At 42.2% G+C, this 26,050-nt stretch overlaps 1 protein-coding gene across 4 annotated transcripts in view; it reads left to right on the plus strand.

Moving 5' to 3' along the window:
• LOC109905282 (glutamate receptor 2) overlaps positions 1–26,050 on the plus strand; it is a 65,810-nt gene that overhangs the window by 27,352 nt on the left and 12,408 nt on the right. For all 4 annotated transcript variants that reach the window (XM_031790233.1, XM_031790231.1, XM_031790235.1 and 1 more), the window contains exons 4-11: positions 16,182–16,378; positions 17,211–17,264; positions 17,524–17,682; positions 17,976–18,143; positions 18,434–18,538; positions 23,298–23,405; positions 23,724–23,930; positions 24,098–24,465. In XM_031790233.1, coding sequence (XP_031646093.1) covers positions 16,182–16,378; positions 17,211–17,264; positions 17,524–17,682; positions 17,976–18,143; positions 18,434–18,538; positions 23,298–23,405; positions 23,724–23,930; positions 24,098–24,465 — 1,366 coding nt within the window. The remainder of the gene's footprint in view (positions 1–16,181; positions 16,379–17,210; positions 17,265–17,523; positions 17,683–17,975; positions 18,144–18,433; positions 18,539–23,297; positions 23,406–23,723; positions 23,931–24,097; positions 24,466–26,050) is intronic.

A 26,050-nucleotide genomic window follows, 5' to 3' on the forward strand; every position in this document is an offset into this window, starting at 1 on the left:
ATCGCAGCTCGTTGGGGCAGGGCACAATGCACAAAGCTTAATGCGCGCTCTCCACTTTCCTCCGGTATTTACTTAGCGAACGTGATAACATATCACTCTTGACAGACACAAGCACAACGTCTTTAAATAAATGTTGTAGCAGCCTACACCTAAACATTATCGATCTGACATGTTGTATTGCACGAAAAAAGTGATGATTGTTTAGTGTAGTCAACTGTAAGCTTCTAACAAAAACAATTGCATACAGTTTACTATGCTCTGGCCAGTAAACATAGCGGTAACGTTGTATATGTGTAGCCCATTTGTTTGTGTCAGGAGACAATGTGAATGGGATCAAATTTCGTTTATATTCAAACTTAGGCTGACTAGGCTACCTAGACCTTTTCCAATGCAAAATTATTGACTGGAATTAATCAAACAATAGTTGACATATGTAAATTCATTTTTAATTAGGCCTACAGTTACAGAGGGCAAGTCTACAAGATGCAAACCTGCATAAAGCAAGCTCAGCCCTGTGAGTTATATTGTCCACTCGTGTTGCTGTCTCTGTGTCTGTGTAGAGTAAAACCCCTGTTATTCTAGCTTTAAAATATAATTATTTTGAACAAGTCTACATTTTTATGCTGTTTTACATGGTTTTCATCCTCCTCAAGGCCTGGAGTTTTTCTAAGATTAAAAAAAAAACTATGTGACCTGATTAGAAAAACTGTGGTCCCATCATATCCAATATTAAACCTTTTAACAACTGATTAATACTGTCCTACCATATAAGATTGAGAGTTTTAGCTGGTTAGTTTACCAGATTAGGCCATAGATGCATTTCCCCCCCACCACTCTGGGACCTGTGGTGCTACCGCATTTGCCACATGGCCAATCCACCCCCATTGGTTCAGTCTGAATTGCAAATGAACTCTAACTCAAGTCTCTGTTTCAGTTGAGCAACAATGTCCAATGAAATATAATTTTAAATTCGGTTCAGTCCCACAATCCTGCAAAAAAAAATCCCAAATTTGGTCCTTAGAAGCTATAGTCCACAGCGAAAACCTCTTGATAGTAAATACAATATCCCTTAAAGACGTCTTTGAAAATGTTCTCACTTGTGTGAAGTTGAGAAAACTAGGCTTTAAAAATATGAATCATTTCCTAGTTACAACAGAAAGGAAGGGGCAAAGCGAAAGGGTTTACTCCACCCAATGTCTGCCAAAAACGAATCCCATTGTTAGGGCGGAGACATAGTCAACGCGTCACCATATCCAGTATCTCTAGTTACAAACATTTCAGTCAAGATGGCTTCCCCATTCCTAACACTCAAACCAGAAAGTGACTATGGGTGTGACTAGGGACTGACCGGGGCAGAGCCCACAGCCTATATACATCTCAAGGAACTGTGGAACCGTATGGGTTTACAGATTTTTAAAAACACTGCTTTTTGCCCATATTTAAAGTTGACATTGGAGTTACTGTATATTCAAAAAGGCTATCAAAAACTGAAGGTTGAAAAGAAGACACGTACTGTACTGTGTATGACACCCAACTGTGATAAAATTACATTACATTCAAATTACACCTCCACAGGTATTCGTGGAGCGACCGCCCTCTGGTCAACACAACTATGGCCTAGATTCAATCAGATCAAGCGTTTACCGGCAATAACAGACACCCGCATAGCAGATGTTTTGGCGGTGTCAGAGGTGGAACTGTGTTGGAGCTGTCAAATCGCTGAGCAGCTGCTCTTGCGACCATTGTCACGAAGCCACACCTGCCCCACGAAGCCACACCTGCCCCACTCGTGTTAAAATTCATAATGAGAAATTGTAGGCTATATAGAAATAATTACGCTCAAATTGAATAAGCATTAAACTAAATAATGAGGATTTATATAGATTCTAGAGTTCAAACTTGTAAACAAGGCTGCATGGGATATTTCTTAATGCGACTTTGTGCAGCCAATTGTAATGTCCGCTTTAGGTAGCCACTTGTGGATTCGACAGCTCTAACGCAGTTCCAACTCCGACACCACCAAAACAACTGCTATGCGGATGTTGGCTAAAGCGGATCGATTGAATCGAGCCCTAAATCTAATTACAAAGCACTCAAACACGAGAGAAGATAAGAACGGTATATGCGCTGCAAAGGTTATGTTTCTAGGCTGTTTGCCATGTGCTGGATGTGACATGGACATAAACCACCATGTTTTCTAGACACAGAGGGCGTTCATATCAGTTCCAAACAGAGCAAGATACTAGAATGACATTTTGTACAGGTCATTGTGGTGCATGACAAACAACTTGTCAGATAGTATCAGCTTGGGCAATCGCACCTCCTGTGTAAGAGCTTATCATGGCTCGCAGCAAAGTAGGGGGGAAGTTACCTGACATTGAGGGATTTAGACAATTTGGCAGTGGCATCCACTGGTCCTGGGGAGCTGCTGGGTTGTGAAGAAGAAAAAAAAAGACTTTTAAACTTTTAGCTGTTCCCATTTTTTTTTACCTGCACAGCTGCCCGTGATTATATCCATTAACAAATTCCTCAGCAGCCTATCAAAGAGTTTATATCCACCACCCATTGTCATTTCTTAAAATAGGTCAACTTGGTCACCAGAGGGACAACCTCAAAATTCAAGGTTTACTTTTGTTCCCCCTGGTCTGTAAAGTGTTGTGTCCCAATATTAAATGATGCACCCTTGACTTCAAAAGGCACATTTTCACATATATGAGGAAAATCCCATGTTTTTGCCTATCTGTTTCACACACCTTCATGTGCTTTAAAGCAATAAAGATGTAGGAGGATTACACAACATGTACATTTATATTCGTACATCATTAAAAAAAAGAAGTCTAAGACACTTGTGGTCTTGTCAAATACCTGTAGTTCATCCCATTACTGTTTTCGTTAATTGGTGGTGTGCCCATAGATGGCAAGATATGACAAGATATGACAAGATATGACAGCCGCAAGTTCTACTCCCCTTCAGGGCAAGGTTTTTATTTGAAGAAGAAATGACCCACTGTTGGTCCTATCGTCAAATAACACATATGTGACAAAGTAGATGATTGTAAAAAAAAAGAAAGAATCTAAAACGTTGCATGCCTACATTTAGGTGTACACATCCATGTAGCCTATGCAGCATCCCTATTAGGCCACAGCAGTGTGTTTATCTGAATGGCTGTGCATTATCTTCTTATTAAATGCATTGTAATCTTCATGTTCAAGCTGTTGGCTTTGCTTCCCTTCTCAACACACTAACAATAAATGTAATTCTACATTTATAAGAAGAGAATACTCATGTGGGATTCAAACCCTTGCAACAATTACTGTGAGCCAGACGCTCACTCTACACTGTGAGCCAGACAAATGCTCTCCACTGTGTGCTATATGACCAGTCAGTCAAATGCATGTGATCTAATTGTTTTGATTATCAGATCGTGCTGTTGCACTTCTGTTAAGTATGCTTTCATGAAGTGTTGGATCACGTCCAACTACATCGACTATTTTAATTGGCTGATATGGGATATGTTACCGGATAAATCACGGCCAGCAATGCAGGTTAGTATACAGTATACAGGGCTAAATGTGGCAGGTTATCTAATGGGAACAGCTAAGATGTAGCATGTTATCACATGTAATTACGTCAGCCATTTCAATTGGCTGATGCACATTTTGAGACAGAGAAAAAGTTACATATTTGTAACTTTTTCTAATGTTGGTTCCTGTTGTGTAGAACTCCTCATTAGAACACTCATTTTTAAACATCTTGCTAGAGAATGACTTTGCATTTGAATTGTCTAAAACTTGGGAATAGCTCTATTCACTCCAGAAATGTTCAGGTGAAGTGATTGTTATATCCCCAGCAATTTTTGTCTATCTGCATGGAGGCTTTCAGCATTGTTGACGTTTTTCAGTATTCCTGTTTTCTGTTTCATGTAGTAGACTAAGTGTGATGCATTGAGTTGCTACTCTGGAGGATATTGCAATGTCAGACAGTATTTACCCATTGTGATGACACCACTTCGTATGACACTACTTTGAAAAGGACACGTCTACACTCTTAGAAATAAAGGTGCTATCTAGATCCAAAAAGGGTTATTCGGCTGTCTCCATAGGAGAACCCTTTGAAGAACCCCTTTTGGTTCCAGGTAGAACCCTTTCCACAAAAATACTTCTACCTGGAACCAAAAAGGGTTCTACGGATTCCAAAAGGTTTAGCCGCAGAACCATTTTGGTGTGTAGATTTCCCCAAAAAGAATTACATTTCATGTGACTATCCTGATAGCAAGGTTTACAAGGTCTAGGACAAAGAGTTCCATAGTCTCATTTAAGTACCGGGGGCAAAAGTAATTAGCCTCGCAAGCCACTCTGATCTTGCAAGCTTACATGAATTGTCCCTGCACAGATTGTGAGATCAAGGTGGCTTGCGAGGCCAAATAGGAATATGCATAATATTATTGGGGTTGCATAAGGATAGTTGAAAGGTGAAATAAGATAAACGTTTCATTACATGATGTTATTAGTCTTCATTTCCAATATTACTAAATGAGAGTGAATTAGATTGGCAGTACCGGTAGGTGATAATACCGGATGATAAAAGCTAAAGGCAGGCTTGCCATAGTCACACAGTAGAATGGAAGACTGACCTAATAAAGAGAATAGGTGGGAATATTACCACTGTGTGTAAGGACTACTTTACAGGGTATTATAAACTGGGTTGTTTGAGCCCTGAATGCTGATTGGCTGACAGCCATGGTATACGGTCTGATATAACACGGCTGTCAGCCAATCAGCATTCAGGGCTTGAATAACCCTGTTTATAATACCCTGTAAAGTAGTATGACAAAACATTTATTTTACTGCTCAAATTACATTGGTAACCAGTTAATAATAGCAATAGACACTCCGCCTGGACACACCCCTTATTGGCCATATACCACACCTCATTGGGCCTTGTTGAATACTTGTTTCTGATTTGCTTGAAGGCATTTTAGAGCCTGCGTTATTTCCCGATAACTCACGGTATATTTGCATGGTAGAATTCAATGGTGGTAGTTCATTCTTACATGTTCTATGTTTGAACTGCTTTTGAGAGCAAAAGTCGAATTGAAAACGTTATTGGCATTGTTGAATTCGATTTTCACAATGTTAAGCTAGGACTCCTCATGGTTTGATTAGCTAAACTAGCAAGCTACTTCAGTGGATGTTGAACACATTTCTACTGGCAAATGTGTTAAATTATAGCCATGGTATAAAAGGGATAGTCAATTCGGGGCTCTATGCATGCTCTGGAAAAGAATTAAACTCCGTGGAAGGTCAGTTCACACCTTCCATGTTGTTCATTATTTTCCATAGAACCCATAGCCCCTTGTTGATTCTCCCTTGCGTCGTGCCACTGGCTAATACAGGCTTTACTCTATTTCTATGTTTATTTAATTCACCTATGTTTCATCCCCCTTCATTTCATGATCTTATATTCTCTTTCGCTCTTTCTCACATTGATCCTCACATTGATCCTCTTAAGGTGTCCGCATACATAGGTTTGGTTTGCTCCTAGCAGAACCCTGCTAGGCGAAGTGAACATCTGTGCTCGCATTCTCCCATAAAACATAAGAAAAAAAGCAATATGACTGTTTGTCCCTCTGAAGACGTCGTAAACCAGTACACTTCTTCAAAATAGTCCGAATTAAACTAAGACGACTCAAGAAATACGTAGTTAATTTTGACGATTCTGCCGAGAAGGTTTTAGTCGTGCAATTAAGATGTTTGGTGCGGTATTTCTGAAATGTGCATGAAAAGTAGTCATCTGTCTTTGAGTGACAAACATTTAATTGAAGAATCCCTACTGTAGACCAATCACAGATGAAAGGGCGTAGATTCCGGCTACCCAACTTCGACTAGACTCGAGATAAACATTGCCGACGCTGCCAAACACCAATACAAACACAAACGTCACAAAATGTCGTCATAATATATGCCCAAACTGTTTCAAATCAAATGTTCTTTGTCACATGTGACTATTACAACAGTGAAATGCTTAATGTACTTACAAGCCCTTAACCAACAATGCAGTTTTAAGAAAAATAAATGTTAACTAAAAAAGACAGATGTAAAAAATAAACGTAACATAATTAAAGAGCAGCTGTAAAATAACTTTAGTGAGGCTATATACAGGGGGTACAGGTACAGAGTCAATGTGTGGTGGCACCGGTTAGTCGAGGTAATATCTGTCACGTTCTGACCTTAGTTCCTTTATTATGTCTTTGTGTTAGTTTGGTCAGGGCTTGAGTTGGGGTGGGTAGTCTATGTTCTTTTTTCTACGTTGTATTTATGTGTTTGGCCTGGTGTGGTTCTCAATCATAGGCAGGTGTTGTTGGTTGTCTCTGATTGAGAATCATACTTAGGTAGCCTGTTTTCCCCATTTTGGTTGTGGGTGTTTAATTTTCTGCACCTTACAGGACTGTTTCAATTATTGCGTTTATTCACGTTGTTTTTGTATTTCAGTGTTCAGTTAATAAAATCATGAACACATGTGCTTTGTAACAGTTTCCATCTACGAAAACTGTTACAATATCTACATAAAGGTAGAGTTAAAGTGACTATGCACAGTTTTTAATAAACAAAGAGTAGCAGCAGCGTAAGGGTGGGCAATGGAAATAGTACTGGTGGCCATTTAATTAGCTGTTCAGGAGTCTCATAGCTAAGGGGGTAGAAGCTGTTTAGAAGCCACTTGGACCTTGACTTGGCGCTCTGGTACCGCTTGCCGTGTGGTAGCAGAGGGAACAGTCTATGGCTAGGGTGGATGACAATTTTTAGCGCCTTCCTCAGACACTGCCTGATATAGAGGTCCTGGATGGCAGGAAGCTTGGCCCCAGTGATGTACTGGGCCGTACGCACTACCCTCTATAGTACCTTGCTGTGGGATGCCGAGCAGTTGCCATACCAGGCAGTTCCACTACAAGGTAAAACATCTGTCGTTCTGCACCTGAACAAGGCAGTTAACCCACTGTACCCCAGGCGCTGATTTTATTTTTTATTTTATTTTACCTTTATTTAACTAGGCAAGTCAGTTAAGAACAAATTCTTATTTTCAATGACGGCCTAGGAACAGTGGGTTAACTGGCCTGTTCAGGGGCAGAACGACAGATTTGCACCTTGTAAGCTCAGGGGTTTGAATTTGCAACCTTCCGGTTACTAGTCCAACGCTCTAACCACTAGGCTACCCTGCCGCCCCTGATGAAGTGGATGTCAATTAAGGCATCCCCCCGCAGATTCTGAGAAGTTGGGTTAAATGTGGGAGACACATTTCAGTTGAATGCCTTCAGTTGTACAACTGACTAGGTATTCCATTTTAGTTGGAGTGTAATGTGTGTCAGCATTGACTTCATTGAATAGAGCTAATGAAATTCATGTCCACAGATGGTCCGATGTTATGAAGAAAGTTATGCTAATGCTACAATGCTAGCTGTAGTGGAATGTGTGCCAGCGGTGACTGCATTGAATAGGGCTCAAGAGAATCTCCATAGCCATAGACGTTCCGGTAGAATATGCTATGATGAATGAGGATGATTTTGCTACAATGCTAGTTACAGTGGAGTGTGTGTTAGCATTTACTACATTGAATAGGTTTTACCATAACCATGGTCTCAGAAGGTCCAATTAGCACCTGGGAATGCAGATGCTAATGCTACAATGTCAGTTGGAGTGGAATGTGTGCTAGCATTGACTACATTATATGAATCAAGAGAAACTCAATAGTCTCAGAAGGTCCAATTAGCACATGTTATATGTGGGAATCAAGATGCTGATTCTACAGTGCAAGTTGAAGTAAAATGTTGTGCTAGTGTTCGCTACAGAAAACAAGTTTAACAGCATGTTTTATTGAAAATGCTATAATGCTTCAGTCCCTGGTTGAAGAGCCCTCTCTGGCTCTCTTTGCATATTTCATCATCACATTGCTATTTCTAATTAGGTCAAAGATGCACACATACAGTACCCATAGCAACCGATTGTGTAGTGCGTTCACTGGTGTGTGTGGTGGCTCGTTGGTGTGTGTGAATTGGCATGTGTGTGTTTAAGGAAGAGCCATGGTCTCCATGGCCGGGCAGCCGCTCACAAGGCTAAGATCACCATAAGCAATGCCAAGCCCTGGCTGGAGTGATGTAAAGCTCGCCACCATTGGTCTCTGGAACAGTGGAAACGCGTTCTCTGGAGTGATGAATCACGCTTCACCATCTTGCAGTCCAACAGACTAATCTGGGTTTGGCAGATGCCAGGAGAACGCTACCTGCCCCTATTATGCATAGTGCCAACTGTAAGGTTTGGTGGAGGTGGAATAATGGTCTGGGGCTGTTTTTCATGGTTTGGGCCCCTTAGTTCCAGTGAAGGGACATTTTAACACTACAGCATACAATGACATTCCAGACTATTCTGTGCTTCCAACTTTGTGGCAACAGTTTGTGGAAGGCCCTTTTCTGTTTCAGCTTGACAATTTTTTTTTTTAAATAATATATATATATATATATATACTGCTCAAAAAAATAAAGGGAACACTTCAACAACACAATGTAACTCCAAGTCAATCACACTTCTGTGAAATCAAACTGTGCACTTAGGAAGCAACACTGATTGACAATACATTTCACATGCTGTTGTGCAAATGGTATAGACAACAGGTGGAAATTGTAGGCAATTAGCAAGACACCCCCAATAAAGGAGTGGTTCTGCAGGTGGGGACCACAGACCACTTCTCAGTTCCTATGCTTCCTGGCTGATGTTTTGGTCACTTTGAATGCTGGCGGTGCTTTCACTCTAGTGGTAGCATGAGATGGAGTCTACAACCCACACAAGTGGTTCAGGTAGTGCAGCTCATCCAGGATGGCACATCAATGCGAGCTGTAGCAAGAAGGTTTGCTGTGTCTGTCAGCATAGTGTCCAGAGCATGGAGGCGCTACCAGGAGACAGGCCAGTACATCTGGAGACGTGGAGGAGGCCGTAGGAGGGCAACAACCCAGCAGCAAGACCGCTACCTCCGCCTTTATGCAAGGAGGAGCAGGAGGAGCACTGCCAGAGTCCTGCAAAATGACCTCCAGCAGGCCACAAATGTGCATGTGTCTGCTCAAACGGTCAGAAACAAACTCCATGAGGGTGGTATGAGGGCCCGACATCCACAGGTGGGGGTTGTGCTTAAAGTCCAACACCGTGCTGGACGTTTTTCATTCGCCAGAGAACACCAAGATTGGCACAGATGAAAGCAGGTTCACACTGAGCACATGTGACAGACGTGACAGTCTGGAGACACCGTGGAGAACGTTCTGCTGCCTGCAACATCCTCCAGCATGACCGGTTTGGCGGTGGGTCAGTCATGGTGTGGGGTGGCATTTCTTTGGGGGGCCGCACAGCCCTCCATGTGCTAGCCAGAGGTAGCCTGACTGCCATTAGGTACCGAGATGAGATCCTCAGACCCCTTGTGAGACCATATGCTGGTGCGGTTGGCCCTGGGTTCCTCCTAATGCAAGACAATGCTAGACCTCATGAGGCTGGAGTGTGTCAGCAGTTCCTGCAAGAGGAAGGCATTGATGCTATGGACTGGCCCGCCCGTTCCCCAGACCTGAATCCAATTGAGCACATCTGGGACATTATGTCTCGCTCCATCCACCAACGCCACGTTGCACCACAGACTGTCCAGGAGTTGGTCCAAAGTTAGTTCAGGTCTGGGAGGAGATCCCTCAGGAGACCATCCGCTACCTCATCAGGAGCATGCCCAGGCATTGTAGGGAGGTCATACAGGCACGTGGAGGCCACACACACTACTGAGCCTCATTTTGACTTGTTTTAAGGACATTACATCAAAGTTGGATCAGCCTGTAGTGTGGTTTTCCACTTTAATTTTGAGTGTGACTCCAAATCCAGACCTCCAGTGGTTGATAAATTTGATTTCCATTGATCATTTTTGTGTGATTTTGTTGTTAGCACATTCACCTATGTAAAGAAAAAAGTATTTAATAAGAATATTTCATTCATTCAGATCTAGGATGTGTTATTTTAGTGTTCCCTTAATTTTTTTGAACAGTGTATATATTTTTTTCACATTTATTTTACCAGTTAGGCCAGTTGAGAACAAGTTCTCATTTAGAACTGCGACCTGGAGAAGATAAAGGAAAGCAGCGTGACACAAACAACAACAGAGTTACACATGGAATAACAAACGTACAGTCAATAACACAATAGAAAAATATATATATACAGTGTGTGCAAATGAGGTAGGATTAGGGAGGTAAGGCAATAAATAGGCCATAGTGGCGAAGTAATTACAATTTAGAAATTAAACACTGGAGTGATAGATGTGCAGAAGATGAATGTGCAAGTAGAGATACAGGGGTGCAAAGGATGAGGTAGTTGGATGGGCTATTTACAGATGAATATGTACAGGTTCAGTGATCTGTGAGTTTTTGACAGCTGATGCTTAAAGTTAGTGAGGGAGATATGAGTCTCCATCTTCAGTTGTTTTTGCAATTTGTTCCAGTCATTGGCAGGAGAGAACTGGAAGGAAAGGTGGCCAAAGGAGGAATAGGCTTTGGGGGTGACCAGTGAAATATACCTGCTGGAGTGCATGCTATGGGTGGGTGCTGCTATGGTGACCAGTGAGCTGAGATAATGTGGGGCTTTACCTAGCAAAGACTTATAGTTGACCTGGAGTCAGTGGGTTTTGTCGACGAATATGAAGCGTGGGACAGCCATCGAGAGCATACAATGCCCCCATGCAATGGCATACAATGCCCCCATGCACAAAGCAAGGTCCGTACAGAAATGGTTTGTCGAGATTGGTGTGGAAGAACTTGACTGGCCTGCACAGAGCCCTGACCTCAAGCCAGTCGAACACCTTAGGGATGAATTGGAACACCAACTGCAAGCCAGGCCTAATCGCCTCACTAATGGTGTTGGGGCTGAATGGAAGCAAGGCCCCCGCAGCAATGTTCCAACATCTAGATGTTCGACGAGCACATACTTTTCACACTGTAGTGTATCTTTAACTCTAGAAAAGTAAGTATGCATTTCACTGTTAGTCGACACCCGTTGTCTACAAAGCATGTAACAAATAACATTTGATTTAAATCCCTTCAGATCTATTGAAGTGCATACTACTGCCTCGGAAGGAGGGGCTAAATAAGGGTGTATTTGGAACTCACACCACCCTAGATCTGTCGCTGGAAAACTTGATGTATATACAAACTTGTTCATGTAAGACTAACACTTGATCGTGATTTACACAGATTGTACCACGAAGATGTAATACACCCCATTTATATTTGGCTAAAGCTACAACTGGCATTCTTTGGAAGTCAGGGATCATCCTCTCACTGAAGTGTTTTGTGATGACATGGCTTTGTCATTGTAGATTTTGTTTCCCATCTCCCTATGGTTGCCTGGGGACATTAACCCACCCTTTATCATGCTGTTAGTTGTCTTGTTTTGTGAAACACATTTCACGTAAAAAAAGAAAAACTGTAGAGAGTATGTCACCAAACCACATTGATGAGAAACAATAAGGTCAACACCTCCGATACAGAATTACTTTAACATTCAAAATGATCCCGCAGTGCACTTTATCTCTATCTGCAATTGTTTGAATTTTAGCTTTAGTTGAGAGAAAGAGGTACTGCAAGTATAGGTGCACACCTTGAATACAGCATTTTATATTCTGACTGAACTCACAGCGTGGTTGCCTCTATTTACAATGGATTGAATATTGAATTAGTCTAGACTCTAGAGAGAGGTTCTGGATGTGTCTGTATGTTTTGTGGTTGAGAGCACTTCTCTGACTGTCCTTCAGCCTCACCCCCCTTCTCTCCGAGGGTGCTAGCTGTCTCCACAGCCCGCCTGTCAGCTACCAAATGACAGCTGACACACCATGATGGAAGGTGGCTCCATGGGACATCTGCTCAGCTAGACATGCCCAAACTGTTTGGGAAATGAAACATGAAGGAGAAACTCGATTGGTCTATTGTTTTTCTTAGTTGGTGATGGCATACAAGGCTGTGACGATTTGGAATGATGCGAACATTTTCACAGAAATGTTGATTACCAATGTGTATGGTGTTTCAACTTCACTTACAGTATGTTACATAGAGATATACTATTGGATGATCTGTGTCCATTACAAAGATCAATACAGGCCAGGGTTTGAGGAGAAAGAAGGACATGGATACCCTAATGTGTAAAAACAGTGAAAGTGTGAAGACAGTAGAGCTGCAAACATATAAAACAAAGGGGGAAATACCATCATTATTGACCCAATATTTGACTTACAGTACCAGTCAAAAGTTTGGACACCTACTCATTCAGGGGATTTTCTTTATTTAAAAAAAAAATGATTTTCTACATTGTATAATAATAGTGAAGACATTATTCATGAAGACGTGAACTAACACATATGGAATCAAAGTAGTAACCCAAAGAGTGTTATACATGTCAAAATATATTTTAGATACTTCAAAGAAGAATCTAAAATAGGCAAGTCAGTTAAGAACAAATTCTTATTTTCAATGCCTAGGAACAGTGGGTTAACTGCCTGTTCAGGGGCAGAATGACAGATTTGTACCTTGTCAGCACGGGGATTTGAACTTTCGGTTACTAGTCCAAAGCTCTAACCACTAGGCTACCCTGCCACCCCTGCCTTGATGACAGCTTTGCACACTCTTGGCATTCTGTCAACCAGCTTCACCTGGAATTAATTTCCAACAGTCTTGAAGGAGTTCCCACATATACTGAGCACTTGTTGGCTGCTTTTCCTTCTCTCTGCGGTCCAACTCATCCCAAACCATCTCAATTGAGTTGAGGTCGGATGATTGTGGAGGCCAGGTCCTCTGATGCAGCACTCCAGCCTGGATGTGTGTTGGGTCATTGTCCTGTTGAAAAACAAATGATAGTCCCACTAAGCGCCAACCAGATGGGATGGCGTATCGAATGCCAAGAGTGTGGTTCTGTATAAGTATGTGGTCAGTATAAGATTATATCATCCTGTCCATAATGATTTTTATGCTACATGAGTTCTGTCATGTTGTTTACGTTTTATACATTGTGCATTCGAAGATTAACCTCTGACATTTGTTATTGAAAATGTAATATTTGTTTGACTCCCAAGAATGCTTATGACTTCATACATTATGTTGGCTTTGAATTTCTCTCTCTTGATTGAAGTGTTCCATTCCAACCAAAAGGAAATTCCAAGAGGGTTCTGTAGCATTCATTATAAATGGAGTGTGTCAATCCATTTATTGAGTTTGTTTTGCTTTGAATGTTTCTAAATGAGCTAGGGAATGTGTGTTTAATATATATTTGACGGATTCATTTGTTCTAAAGGTGGTATCCTATGACGGTGCCACGTTGAAAGTCACTGGGCTCTTCAGTAAGATTATTCTACAGCCAATGTGTCCCTATGGAGATTGCATGGCTGTGTGCTTGATTTTATACACCTGTCAGCAATGGGTGTGGCTGAAATAGCCAAATCCACAAATTTTAAGGAGTGTCTACATCATTTTGTCTGTATATAGTGTATTTCTTTGATGGTAGAACGGTATCAATTTATGGTAAAGTTGGTGGTATGGTAGGGTGTGGTTATTCCTAACTGTCCCAGGAAGATAAGTCTTTTCTAAAACCATAATGCGTGAAAATGCTTCTCGCATGCAATGTTGAGTACCCTTCTTTGAGTCAGAACATGCAATACACATGCATCACGAAGGATAAACCAAATCCATTCCACTCTGTGAAGATGTTTTCTGAATACTGTATATTTCCATTCTACCCCACGCATCGGCCTAACAACTTGCCATATTGAGCAATAAACAATATTCTCTCATCGCCTCGCATCGCCCGCAGCTCATGTTGAGCGGAGCTTAAAATCAGAAAAAAATCAAATTATCTTATTTTAATGGGCATCAGAGAAACAGTCAACCTTAACTGAGTCATAATGACCCTACAGTAATCATGACTTACAGTGTGTTCTGAGGAAAAACATTTGCTCGATTTTCTATCTTCACAAAGCCCCCCCATCTGACCTTCATCAACACCAAAGAAGACTCGAGGCTGTAATCGCTTCCAAAGGTGCTTCAACAAAGTAATGAGTAAAGGGTCTGAATATTTATGTAAAATGTGATATTTCAGTTTATTTTTAATACATTTGCAAAACTTTCTAAAAACCTGTGTTTGCTTTTTTATTTTGGGGTATTGTGTGTGTAGATTGGTACGAAACAAAAACATATTTAATCAATTTTAGAATCATGGTGGTAATGTAACTTATACAGTGCCTTGCGAAAGTATTCGGCCCCCTTGAACTTTGCGACCTTTTGCCACATTTCAGGCTTCAAACATAAAGAATCAACAACAAGTGGGACACAATCATGAAGTGGAACGACATTTATTGGATATTTCTAACTTTTTGGGCGTGCAAAATGATTCAGCCCCCCTTAAGTTAAAACTTTGTAGCGCCACCTTTTGCTGCAATTACAGCTGTAAGTCGGTCACCTAATCATCCCCAGTTTACAATTCATTTACATAACTATTCAGCCCCTTTACTGAGTACTTTGTTGAAGCACCTTTGGTAGCAATTACAGCCTTAAGTCTCCTTAGGTATGACACTACAAGCTTGGCACACCTGTATTTGGAGAGTTTCTCCCATTATTCTCTGCTGATCCTCTCAAGCTCTGTCAGCTTGGATGGGGTGCTTTGCTGCACAGCTATTTTCAGGTCTCTCCAGAGATGTTAGATGTTAGATCGGGTTCAATTCCGGGATCTCAAGGACACTCAAACTTGTCCCGAAGCCACTCCTGCATTGTCTTGGCTGTGTGCTTAGGGTCGTTGTTCTGTTGTGAGGTGAACCTTCACCCCAGTCTGAGGACCTGAGCGCTCTGGAGCAGATTTTCATTGAATATCTCTCTGTACTTTGCTCCATTCATCTTTCCCCCAATCCTGACTAGTCTCCCAGTCCCTGCCGCTGAACAACTTCCCCACAGCATGATGCTGGCACCACCATGCTTCACCGTAGGGATGGTGCCAGGTTTCTTCCAGAAGTGACGCTTAGTATTCAGGCCAAACAGTTCAATTTTGGTTTCATCAGACCAGAGAATCTTGTTTCTCATGGTCTGTGAGTCTTTATGTGCCTTTTGGCAAACTCCAAGCGGCTGCCATGTGCCTTTTACTAAGGAGTGGCTTCTGTCTGGCCACTCTACCATAAAGGCCTGATTGGTGGAGTGCTGCGGATATGGTTGTCCTTCTGGAAGTTCTTCCATCTCCACAGAGGAACTCTAGAGCTTTGTCAGACTGACCATCGGGTTCTTGGTCACCTCCCAGGCATTGGCCCTTCTCCCCCGATTGCTCAGTTTGGCTGGGCAGCCAGCTCTGGGAAGAGTGTTGGTGGTTCCAAACTTCTTCCATTTAAGAATGACGGAGGCCACTGTGTTCTTGGGGACTTTCAATTCTGCAGAAATGTTTTCGTACCCTACCCCAGATCTGTGCTTCGTCACAATCCTGTCTCAGAGCTCTACGGACAATTCCTTTGACCTCATGGCTTGGTTTTTAATCTGACACACACTGTCAACTGTGGGACCTTATATAGACAGATGTGTGCCATTCCTAATCATGTCCATTCAATTGAATTTACCACAGGTGGTCTCCAATCAAGTTGTAAAAACATCTCAAGGATGATCAATGGAAACAGGATGCACCTGAGCTCAATTTCGAGTCTCATAGCAAAGGTTCTGAATACTTATGTAAATAAGGTATATCCGTTATTTAATTTTAATAAATGTGTATAATCCTGTTTTATCTTTTTCATTATTGGGTATTGTGTGTATATTTGCTGGAGATGTGTTTTTTATTTAATACATATTAGAATAAGGCTGCAACGTATAGAAATGTGGAAAATGTCAAAGGGTCTAAATACTTTCCGAATGCACTGTATCTATTTGCATTAATTTAAAACCCTGTAAGGATCTGTATTCTCAGATGTACTATGGCAAATCCTGTGTGTCCTATCCTGGGTCAGCTTCATTAGAACACACCATAGGAAAATGTTTTTGTGACAGAAAACAAAAATAATAATTTCTTATTGGAGATAAGTTCAGATTGTGTCTCCTCGTTTCAGAGTTGTTTTGTCAGTATCCTGTCCAATGAACATGACCCTCTTGTCTGTCCAGGTCTGACCACACTGCAGGTGGTGCTGGACACGGCTGCAGAAAGGAAGTGGCAGGTGACCGCCATCAACGTGGGCAACCTGAAGGACGAGAGGAAAGACGAGGCCTACCGCTCCCTCTTCCAGGACCTGGAGAACAAGAAGGAGAGACGGGTCATCCTGGACTGTGAACAGGACAAAGTCAAAGACATTATGGAACAGGTAAACATAAAAGCTCAGTCCTCTGGTAGTTTGTGCTGGCCCTGATGTTAGAGCAGTGTTCTATTGAACAGCTATTCTGCTATGACTGAGCTTATGATGACTGCAATGATGAGTGTGTGTAATGCAGCAGTTGAGATCTTGTTGGTGTGTTTTTGCCTGTGAGGGTGAGTGTCATCCTTGCCTGCAAACATTTCACACCTACCCCCCAAGTGGACTGCCTTGCAACAATCCCCTTAATTGTTAAATTAAACTGCAACAAAAGTGGAATTAAAGGCCACAGAGATTTACATAAACGGTAATTTATAAATCATCCCTGGCCCGTGGGAGAGTACATCGATTTGTTTTTAAGGCAAGCAGATGTGTGTTTCACAAAACACTGAAATCAATGTGTATTCCCCTCGCAGCTGCATGATAAAGGTTTTATCTGAGAGAAACATAATCAAAACCGGTCACAGTTTTCTGCCTATAGGAAGTCACTTACAAATGCATTTTTATTCAAATTATTATTTAAATCTCTTTATGTAACTGGCTTTCTAAGTGGAGGTGTCACTCATGTGGTGGGATTAGCTGCAGGTGTGTCATTTGAGGTAGTTAGTGAAATGGCTTTTGAGGTAATTACTGAAATGGGCTTCCTGTTTTGGTTCGTTACTGACAAGTGATAGCACTGGCAGGTGGCAGGTGTTCGTGACTGTAAATAAAGCCTATAAGAATAACACACATGACTACTGTAGCATACGGAATATGATTACATGGAGACTGTCTTGTTTGATTTCCATGTCATTATGGTTTCATATATGATCTGTTCTGTTTACCTATCTGATCTTTTCTCCAGGTCATCACCATTGGCAGACACGTGAAAGGCTACCACTATATCATTGCAAATTTGGTGAGTTTTCACAACTCAGCTGTGGAATTGGAATCTCAGGGAGAACATAGTGACTAAAATTGATTTATTAAGCTAAAAGCATAGCGATGAGACATTGAGAAACCAGAGTGATCGTCTTCCAATTGAATCTCTTATGTATTGCCAAATAAGTTAGCTTTGGGTAATAATTCCATTCCCATTTCTTTCAGCTGACATTTGTTTGACAGCAAACATTCCCATTTCATGTCTGTGCTTGGATTCCCTTGTTTTTCCATTTCAGGGTTTTGTGGATGGGGACCTCTCCAAAATCCAATATGGAGGAGCCAACGTCTCAGGTTTCCAGATTGTGGATTTCGATGACCCGTTGGTTTCCAAATTTGACCAGATTTGGGAGGCTCTGGAGGAGAAGGAGTACCCTGGTGCCGACAGTAAGATTAGGGTGAGTAGACATCCACGTGGGTGCTGAGTTGAGAGGGACACAGCTAGCACTTCTCCATCCCCGGGAGCTGTGACGTGGCTGTGGCTTCGAAAAGTTTTGCCCCTATTCTCCCTCACACATACTGTGTGTGTGTGCACACCCAGGCACACAGCCACTTGCACACACACAGACAAGCACACTGACGTCCTTCACAACCCCTCTCAGAAACACACTAACTCTTCCTTCCCCTCCCTTGTGTCCCCATTTCACCCCCCAACACACTTACACACCCTTCCCCTTCTGTTCTATTGCAGTACACGTCGGCGTTGACCTACGACGCGGTGCAGGTGATGACGGAGGCCTTCCGCTACCTGCACAAGCAGCGCATTGACATCGCCAGAAAGGGCAACAACGGCGACTGTCTGGCTAACCCCGCTGTGCCCTGGGCGCAGGGAGTGGAGATTGAACGAGCGCTCAAACAGGTGACAGCATGGGGTTGCCATGGCAATGGCTGGCTGGCTCTACCACATACACGCACACACAGAGACTGAAGTATAAGGACACACAAAAACATACACACATTCTCCCCTGAGCTAGCATTGACAATCGTCTTCCCACACACTCTCAGGATTTCTACCCTGAGCATTGGCTTCAAAGCTTAGACGAGGCAATATGAATCCAGATCCTTGTGGAAAAAGTTAATTGGTCTATGACTGAGGTATTTAATGGTGGCGTCTTGCCATTCTGCCTCTGTGGTTTTGTGTCCTTCTAGGTTCGTGTGGACGGTCTCACAGGGAATATTCAGTTTGATCAACATGGCAAACGAGTAAACTACTCTGTTAATATCATGGAGCTGAAGAATAATGGTCCTGTGAAGGTATGTTAGTGTTTCTGAATATGGATATGGCTAGAACATGTCTCAATATGATAGATGCCGAGCCCACCCTCGGAAGCCCCGCCTTACTGGCTACAATATCAGGGCTGTCATCCATTTTCAAAATTCTTCTCTCTTCAGCTCGCCTGAAGGAAGAACATTTCACACAATTTACTAACTTTTCAATCACACGAAGGCTCCAAGATTCAGATCTGACTTAGGTGTCTGTCAGTGGGTCCCCCTAGATGTTGCTTTGCTCTCTTTACGTGACACATGTATAAATTGCATGCACATGACCAATAGGGCCCGAACTATAGAATATCATAAACACATAAGTAAATTCATTTTTAACAAACTCAGAACACTAACACATCTGACAGCAAAACGTATGCAGAGGACGTGACAAATAAACTTGAAACGGGGGAATTTTTACTGGTTGCTCAGGGGGTCAAGGAGAGGTCAAGTTGTGGAAAATACTGGAGATCAAGAAAAATAAAGTAAGGAGTGTGCATATGTTTGGCAAACTGGTGCTGTTAGATTACAATCTAATTTCTCTGACGGGTTGGAACAATGTAAACAACACTAAATCAATTAAGTGTACTAGAGAGTCTGTAATTATTATTTAAAACATTTTGTAAAGCCTTTATTACAGCATAGACCAAAACCAGTTGCATTCATTCGTGAATGCAATTTCCAAAATGGAACGGTTTATTTATCGTTTACGCTAATTATTCAAGGGTCTCGTTGTTATTTTATTTAAAAAATAATAATACTTGATTGCATTTCAAATCAGGAATGACTCGTATGCTGTGTGATGACATGAATGAATGAATAATTGATTGATACAGTACTGTAGCTTATGTATAAGTATTGAAATATAGGCCTTAGTAAGTTATGTATGAAGACTAAACAGGATGTGCTCCAAGCCTACAGAACGATGGTGGTTATAGAAGGTTGCTATACTAAGCCAACTAATAATAATGATATTACATATTGTTATAATAATGATGATCACAACAATAAAAAATAATAAATATCAGGAGATCAAGAAAAATGAGGGCTATTATTATTATAAATATATTTTTTCTGGCCATTTGGAACAGTGCAAACCACACTAAATAAATTAGAAATAATACCAGAGAGACTGTTCTAACGCAAAAAAAAGAAGTGTAAAGCCTTTATTACACCATAGCAAAGACTAACATTTTTTAAATGGTTTATCTGACATGTGGTTGGTGCTCAGAGGCTTGGTGCTCACGGAATCAGTAGGCTATTAAACAAACACTCAAAGGCATCAGAAGCAGGATCTGTTTTATTTCTGTGGATGTGTATGGATGATTTATAACGCCAGGCACATTTAACAGTTAGACTATTGACTATAGGCCTAATTAAGTTGGGGATTCCGCCCTCCTCACTTTTCTTAGACAATCTAGGCAATGACTTTTTTCTCATCTCCTAACTCCGCTGCTGCCTCCACCACATTGTTTTCAACACCAATATGCTGGTTAACATGGCCTTTATGCACATAGCAACATGGTCTAGGAAAAGGCGCCAATTCAACAGCGCACTGATGTGTTTCAGAACCACGGACAGCGACTGCTATCCTGTCACGTGTGCTCCCTCTCCGTCCTCTAGGTCACCAGTCTTCTTGTCGTGGCGCACACCTGTCACCAGCGTAACGCCTAATTGTGCATTATGACACTCCATCACCTCCTTGATTACCTGTCCTTTATGGCACTCCCTTTGGTTTCATTGTATCTGTTTCTGTTCCATGTCAGTGCGCTGTTTGTGTTACATGTTTGTTTAATTTATTAATGAAATGTATTCACTCCCTGAACATGCTTCCCGACTCTCAGCACACATCATTACAATCCAATGCGGGAGAAAGTGCATCTGTTATAGAATAATATTATTTGTATTAGTGTTGCACCATTGTTCCTACCTAATATAACCACATACAATTTCAGTAGCATGTCTTCGAGTGATGGAATGTGCCATCCCCACAGCCTCCACAATGGATTAGTCCACTCAGACAGGCAACAATCATGATGTCTTGTACACCATTATTGTATGTATCTATATACACAGTACCAGTCAATAGTTTGGACACACCTACTCATTCAAGTGTTTTTGTTAATTTTTACTATTTTCTACATTGTAGAATAATAGTGAAGACATCAAAACTATGAAAAGACATATGGAATCATGTAGTAACCAAAATAGTGTTAAACTAATCAAAATATATTTTAGATTCTTCAAAGTAGCCACCCTTTGCCTTCATGACAGCTTTGCACACTCTTGGTATTCTCTCAACCAGCTTCACCAGGTAGTGGTTTGCAGGCCATTGGAATGCATTTCAATTAACAGGTGTGCCTTGTTAAAAGTTACTTTGTGGAATTTCTTTCCTTCTTAATGCGTTTGAGCCAATCAGTTGTGCTGTGACTGTATAGTTGTAATCACGTTTCAGAGTAAACCCCTAGTCGTCAAATTCAACCTTTCAGGGGCCAAACCCACAGTTCCATATCTCTGTGTCAAATTGTCCTATGCGCCTGGCACAATAGACCCCGACGACGGCTGGGACTATGTGGTGGTCCTCATGAGAGCCAGTTTCATCATAGTGCTTGATGGTCTATTTGGTAACAGAAGGCCTATTTGGTAAAAGACCAAGTCCATATTATGGCAAGATCAGCTCAAATAAGCAAAGAGAAATGACAGTCCATCATTACTTTAGGACATGAAGGTCAGTCAATGTGAAAATTTCAAGTACTACATTTTTTCAAGTGCAGTCGCAAAAACCATCAAGCGCTATGATGAAATTGGCTCTCAAGAGGACCGCCACAAGAAGGAAAGACCTAGAGTTACCTCTGCTGCAGAGTATAAGTTAATTAGAGGTCCCTACATCAGAAGTACAGAGCAGTTGGTACAGCCGGTACTTCTTAGTTCCCAAGAGCGATGGAACTTTGTGTCCAATCCAGGATTTCAAGGTTTGTAAATTCAACATGCTCACACTTTGCCGTCTATTGCAGTGGATGCAACCTAGCAATAAGTTTATGTCCATAGATCTGACGGATGAATATTGTCATGTGACTAGATGAAGTAGCTGAGTTGAGGGAACAGGTGGAGCTCCAGCTCCATGTTGGTTTCCCATATTCAGTCTCTGGGGTGAACAGTGAATCACAAGAGAAGTTGTTGCCTCCGGTCCAGCGCATTCAGTTTTCTGAGTCTTGTTCTGATTCGGTTCTGAATCTTAACTTTTTGTCCCAACAAGAGTAGGGTCGCATTCCGGCTCTGTTTGGCACGGTTTCAACTGGTGTCTTTTCACTTATGCCTGTGGTTGTTGGGTCTGATGGCCTCTATGATAGCTGTGGTGCCTCTGGGACTTCTGTTGATGTGTCTGTTTCAGAGCTGGATGATTGCTGCTGGATGATTGCTATGTCTGGACGCATCTCGCCACTGCCATCATTTGCTCAGGGTTTCCCCGACGTTGCTAGCGCTGAGGCTTTCCGTCCGATGTTGGAGGGCAAGCATGAGTTGGTAAGGTCCGACAACAGGACAGAGGTGGCTTACATCAATAGGCAAGGGGGGACGGTCTCTCTCTTAAACCTGGCCTGTTATCTGCTTGTAAAAAGCAGTGAGAATTTGTCGCTCCAGGGGAAGTATCTTCCCAGATCTCTCAACGTGGTTGCAGACCTACTTTCCAGGGGAGACTTATCTCTACGGAATGGAGACTGCACCCCTCGGTGGTGGCCCAGATATAGGACCTGATCGGCAGGGCCGACGTAGATCTTACGCATCGTGGGTCTGGGAGCAGGTGTTGGGCAGTGCACATTTTACGCATTTATCCGCGTCACCACAGTTTCCCTGCGGGTTTGAGCCTTGGACTGCCATGGTTCATCGATAGGGAATGCGCATTATCAAGACACAACAGATGCCCTGTTGTTTTGGACTTGCGGTTCCTTGTGTGAGTTCTGGCATTCCAGACACCTTGGGTCTCTGTGTGAGACTTTTTGGAACTGGTATGGACTGGGGTCGATGTTAGGCAGTTTCCTGTGACTTTGAGCCTTGGACTGCCGTGGCAGTGCGCCAGTACACAGTTTCCAGGTTACTGCAGGTTTTCGGTGGGTTTGAGCTTCAGGCTGCTGTGGTTCAATTACTCTGGTCAATCCTATGCCGTGCGTATCTGCACTTTACCAAGTCATGACAGGGGTTCTGTTACTTTGGACTTGCGGTTCTTTGTACTAGTATGGACATTTCAGGCTCGCAAGGTAAGCATTGTTCTTGAGCTGGTGAAACGTGTGTGCTTTGGCTGCCGTGGACCTAGTTTGGTACCCTCTGAGCCGGCTTGGGCCGTGATTGTATGTCCCCGTAGAATGTTATACAGAGTGACCGACTGAAAGGGAAGGTACAGTTAGAATACTGTTTCCTGAAGGAGGGAACGAGGTACAACATATTTTGGCCCCACACCGTCAGGGGGTTTGAGCTCGCTGAAGAGCAGTACGGAATTGAGGAAATGTATGCGAGCCACAATTTTATAGCCAGGAAGGCTTCTAAGGGTGGCCTCGGCCTCCATTGACCTGTTGGGCGTGATTTCAGATTGGCTTGATTTAAGACTCCCCATAGTATGTTATACCTCGTTCGCTCCTTCAGGGAACAATAGTTATATTCATAACTGTATGTTTACACTCATCTGAAACAACAACGCTGTCTACCGTCTCATGACATTATGGAATTGCTCATTCACTATGCATTATTTTCTCCACAGATTGGATATTGGAACGAAGTTGACAAAATGGCTGTCACAAAATCAGACGTGTTTCCGAATGACACAACAGGAATGGAAAACAAAACGGTCATTGTGACCACAATCTTGGTAATGACTTGTCATTGACTCTATTCATACCATCTGACTCTTTAATTCACAATAATTGAATTGAAAATCAAAGCTTAGCAATTGTTAGTCCATAGAATCATGTTTTTATAGTATTACTGTGTCCATATTGATGCGGTTCTAATATGGACACTGTACATACACAAACAAACTCATAGTAGTCTACGTCTGTTTATGAGCTGTTCATTCATTCAGTGAAAAGTCTCTACATGTATACAGCTAGCATGAACTGTATACCATGATGTAAAGGCTAAAGGCACTCCTGCTGGACTGAACAGTATTTTTGGTTTTCTCCCTCAGGAAGCCCCATATGTAATGCTCAAGAAGAATGCTGACCTTTTTTTAGACAATGAAAGATACGAGGGCTATTGTGTAGATCTGGCTGCTGAGATAGCCAAGCACTGCGGCTTCAAATACCAGCTGAAAATTGTAGGGGATGGAAAATATGGAGCCCGAGACGCTGAGACCAAGATCTGGAACGGAATGGTGGGAGAGCTTGTCTATGGGGTAAGAAAAGAGATGCATGGGCCTTATAATATTGATCAAATCCAATAACTTGCTGTATACGAACCTCCCCAGTAGTTCCCTTTAAACACTACTAATGCCCACCCGGTTTCCCTAGAACAATAACATCAACTCTTTATAACATCAAGCTCTTTCTCTCTCCTCCCCAGAAAGCTGATATAGCTGTGGCACCGCTGACCATCACCCTCGTCCGAGAAGAAGTAATAGACTTCTCCAAGCCCTTTATGTCACTGGGTATTTCCATTATGATCAAGAAGCCCCAAAAGTCAAAACCTGGAGTCTTCTCCTTCCTGGACCCTCTGGCCTACGAAATCTGGATGTGCATCGTGTTTGCCTACATCGGTGTGAGCGTGGTGCTCTTCCTGGTCAGTCGATTCAGCCCATATGAGTGGCACACAGAGGAGTACGAGGACGGCCAGATCCAGACTAATGAGTCTACCAACGAGTTTGGGATATTCAACAGTCTCTGGTTCTCCCTCGGCGCCTTCATGAGACAGGGCTGTGACATCTCGCCTAGGTGGGTTTCAAACTGCCTCCTGATTGTATGTTGTTAGGCTGGCTCAGTGCGACTTACTAGTATTCATATACTGATATTCTTGGTGAATTTTGCAACCTCGCAACTCATGCTACAATGACGATCGAATCATCCCCAGCTACCATTTGGCCCCCCTCCTCTCCCCTGTAACTATTCCCCAGGTTGTTGTTTTAAATGGCATTGTATTCTCAAGAATCTTACAGTGTAATATAAGGAGATAAAGATATACAGTGCATTCGGAAAGTATACAGACACCTTTACTTTTTCCACATTTTGTTACATTACAGCCTTATTCTAAAATGGATTAAATATTTTTGCCCCTCATCAATCTACGCACAATACCCCATAACGACAAAGAAAATACAGGTTTTTAGACATTTTTGTTCATTTATTAAAATGAATATATCATAGTTACATATCACAGACCCTTTACTCAGTACTTTGTTGAAGCACCTTTGGCAGCGATTACAGCCTTGAGTCTTCTTGGGTATTATGTTACAAGCTTGGCACACCTGTATTTGGGGAGTTTCTCCCATCCTTCTCTGCATATCCTCTCAAGCTCTGTCAGGTTGGGTGGGGAGTGTCGCTGCACAGATATTTTTAGCTCTCTCCAGAAATGTTAGATCGGGTTCTATTCCGGGTTCTGGCTGGGCCACTCAAGAACACTCAGAGACTTGTCCCGAAGCCACTCCTGCGTTGTCTTGGCTGTGTGCTTAGGGTCATTGACCTGGAAGATGAGCCTTCAACCCAGTCTGAGGTCCTGAGCATTCTGGAGCAGGTTTTCATCAAGGATCTCTCTGCACTTTACTCCATTCATCTTTCCCACGATCTTGACTAGTCTCCCAGTCCCTGCCGCTTCTTTTGGAAGTTTCTCCCATCTCCATAGAGGAGCTCTGTTAGAGTGACTATCGGGTTCTTAGTCACCTCCCTGACCAAGGCCTTTCTCCCCCGATTGCTCAGTTTAGCCAGGCGACCTGGCCACATTCCGTTTAAGAATGATGAAGACCACTTTTCTCTTGGGGACCTTCAATGCTGCAGACATTTTTTGGTCTGTGGCTCAAGAGAATCCTTTCTCAGAGCTCTACGTACAATTCCTTCAACCTCCTTCAACCTCTCTAACATCCACTGTCAACTGTGGGACCTTGTATCGGCAGGTGTGTGGCTTTCCATACCATGTTCAATCAGATACATTTACCACAGGTGGACTCCAATCAAGTTGTAGAAACCTCTCAAGGATGATCAATGGAAACATGATGCACCTGCGCTCAATTTTGACTTTCATAGCAAAGGGTCTGAATACTTATGTAAATAAGGTATTTCTGTTTTTGATTTTTAATAGTTTAGCAAAAATGTCTATAAACCTGTTTTCACTTTGTCATTATGGGATATTGTGCGTAGATTTAATCCATTTTAGAATAGGGCTGTAACGTAACAAAATGTGCAAAAAGTAAAAGTGTTTGAAGACTTTCCGAATGCACTGTATACTGAACCAAAATATAAACGCAACCGTTTCAAAGATTTTACTGCGTTACAGTTCATATCACGAAATAAGTCAATTGAAATAAAT

This window comes from Oncorhynchus kisutch, linkage group LG15 (genome assembly GCF_002021735.2).
Source record: "Oncorhynchus kisutch isolate 150728-3 linkage group LG15, Okis_V2, whole genome shotgun sequence".
NCBI lineage: Eukaryota > Metazoa > Chordata > Actinopteri > Salmoniformes > Salmonidae > Oncorhynchus > Oncorhynchus kisutch.